The sequence below is a fragment of the Equus caballus genome, chromosome 12 (genome assembly GCF_041296265.1).
Source record: "Equus caballus isolate H_3958 breed thoroughbred chromosome 12, TB-T2T, whole genome shotgun sequence".
NCBI classification, from domain to species: domain Eukaryota; kingdom Metazoa; phylum Chordata; class Mammalia; order Perissodactyla; family Equidae; genus Equus; species Equus caballus.
The window spans coordinates 16,815,632-16,817,208 of record NC_091695.1 but is presented as its reverse complement, the minus strand read 5'-3'; the positions used below and the strand labels follow the sequence as shown (position 1 = coordinate 16,817,208).

At 38.9% G+C, this 1,577-nt stretch overlaps 1 protein-coding gene across 1 annotated transcript; it reads left to right on the top strand.

The window, feature by feature from the left end:
- The first annotated feature begins 252 nt into the window (after positions 1–252).
- OR4A124 (olfactory receptor family 4 subfamily A member 124) lies at positions 253–1,200 on the top strand. The gene is given in 1 exon segment (NM_001391214.1): positions 253–1,200. A coding segment is annotated over 1 exon segment (948 nt).
- The last annotated feature ends 377 nt before the right edge of the window (positions 1,201–1,577 follow it).

The window sequence follows — 1,577 nt, the reverse complement described above, 5'->3', positions numbered from 1 at the left end:
AATCGTTTACTTGTAATCCCAGCAAAATCATCTGAGGAGAAGTAGAATTGTCAAAGGAAGATGTAATGGGCTCTTTGGTAGAAGACCTCAATAGATATTTACTAAATGTTTATTGTATGTAAACCACTGCGGAAGACATAATGATGAAGATGTGTCTGTAACATAATAGATGTATTCATAGTCATGTTCACAATTTCATTTCAGGTCCTGTTCTGAGCTCTCATCCTTGAAACAGGCCTTATAGAAGAGTAAATGGGACATAGTAACAATGTAACAGAATTTGTCCTCCTGGGCCTCACTCGGGATCCTGAGGGGCAAAAAGCATTGTTTGTCATGTTTTTACTCATCTACATTGTGACAATGGTGGGCAACCTGCTCATTGTGGTGACTGTTTTTGCCAGCCCCTCTCTGGCTTCCCCAATGTACTACTTCCTTGTCTATCTATAACTCATGGATGCGGTTTATTCTACTGTTATTTCACCCAAATTGATTATGGACTTACTTTGTGATAAAAAGACAATTTCCTTCCCTGCTTGCATGGGACAGTTATTTCTAGAACACTTATTTGGAGGTACTGAGGTCTTCATTCTGGTGGCAATGGCCTATGATCGCTATGTGGCCATCTGTAAGCCACTGCACTACTTGACCATCATGAATCAACAGGTTTGCATCCTGCTGGTAGTGGTGGCCTGGGTTGGAGGTTTTGTCCACTCTATGATTCAACTTCTCTTTGTGTACAACCTCCCATTTTGTGGACCCAATGTCATTGATCACTTCATGTGTGACATGTATCCATTATTGGAACTTGCCTGCACTGACACTTACGTGGTAGGCCTCACTGTGGTTGCCAATGGTGGAGCAATTTGTATGGTCATCTTTATCTTTCTACTAATCTCCTGTGGAGTCATTCTGAATTCCCTTAAAGCTCACAGTCAGGAAAGGAGGCGCAAAGCCCTGTCTACCTGCAGTTCCCACATCACAGTGGTTGTCCTCTTTTTTGTTCCCTGTATTTTCATGTATGTTAGACCTGTTTCCAACTTTCCCATTGATAAATCCATAACTGTGGTTTGTACAGTTATCACTCCCATGTTGAATCCTTTAATATACACCCTGAGAAATTCAGAGATGAAAAATGCCATGGAAAAACTCTGGTTTACAATGTTAACCTTAGGTAGAATAAAAGTGTGTCACCCACACTGAACACATTTGTTACTAGTTCTGAAGCAACAAACAGGAAGTAAATTCTGACAATGGATGGCAGTGAATTCAATGGATTCTTTAGGGATGCTTTTCTTTGTTTATATAAGAGCATTTGTTGCCCTTTGAGGTTACAACTAATAGAGAAATTCTAGAGGAGGAATAAAAGGCACAGATGTTTGTCCTATCACAAGGAAAAATTTAAAAAAGAAACTAATTTCATCTTATAACTTTATTTTTCGCAGTTTTTATTCAAATGGGACTTTAAAAGAAAGAGTTATTTCTTTTCTAAAGTGAAAAACAAGGAACCTTTGAAAGTTTACTGTCCCTCAAAGCAATGAGAAAGTATTTGGCTGATACTTAGAACAAATTTCTGTGGG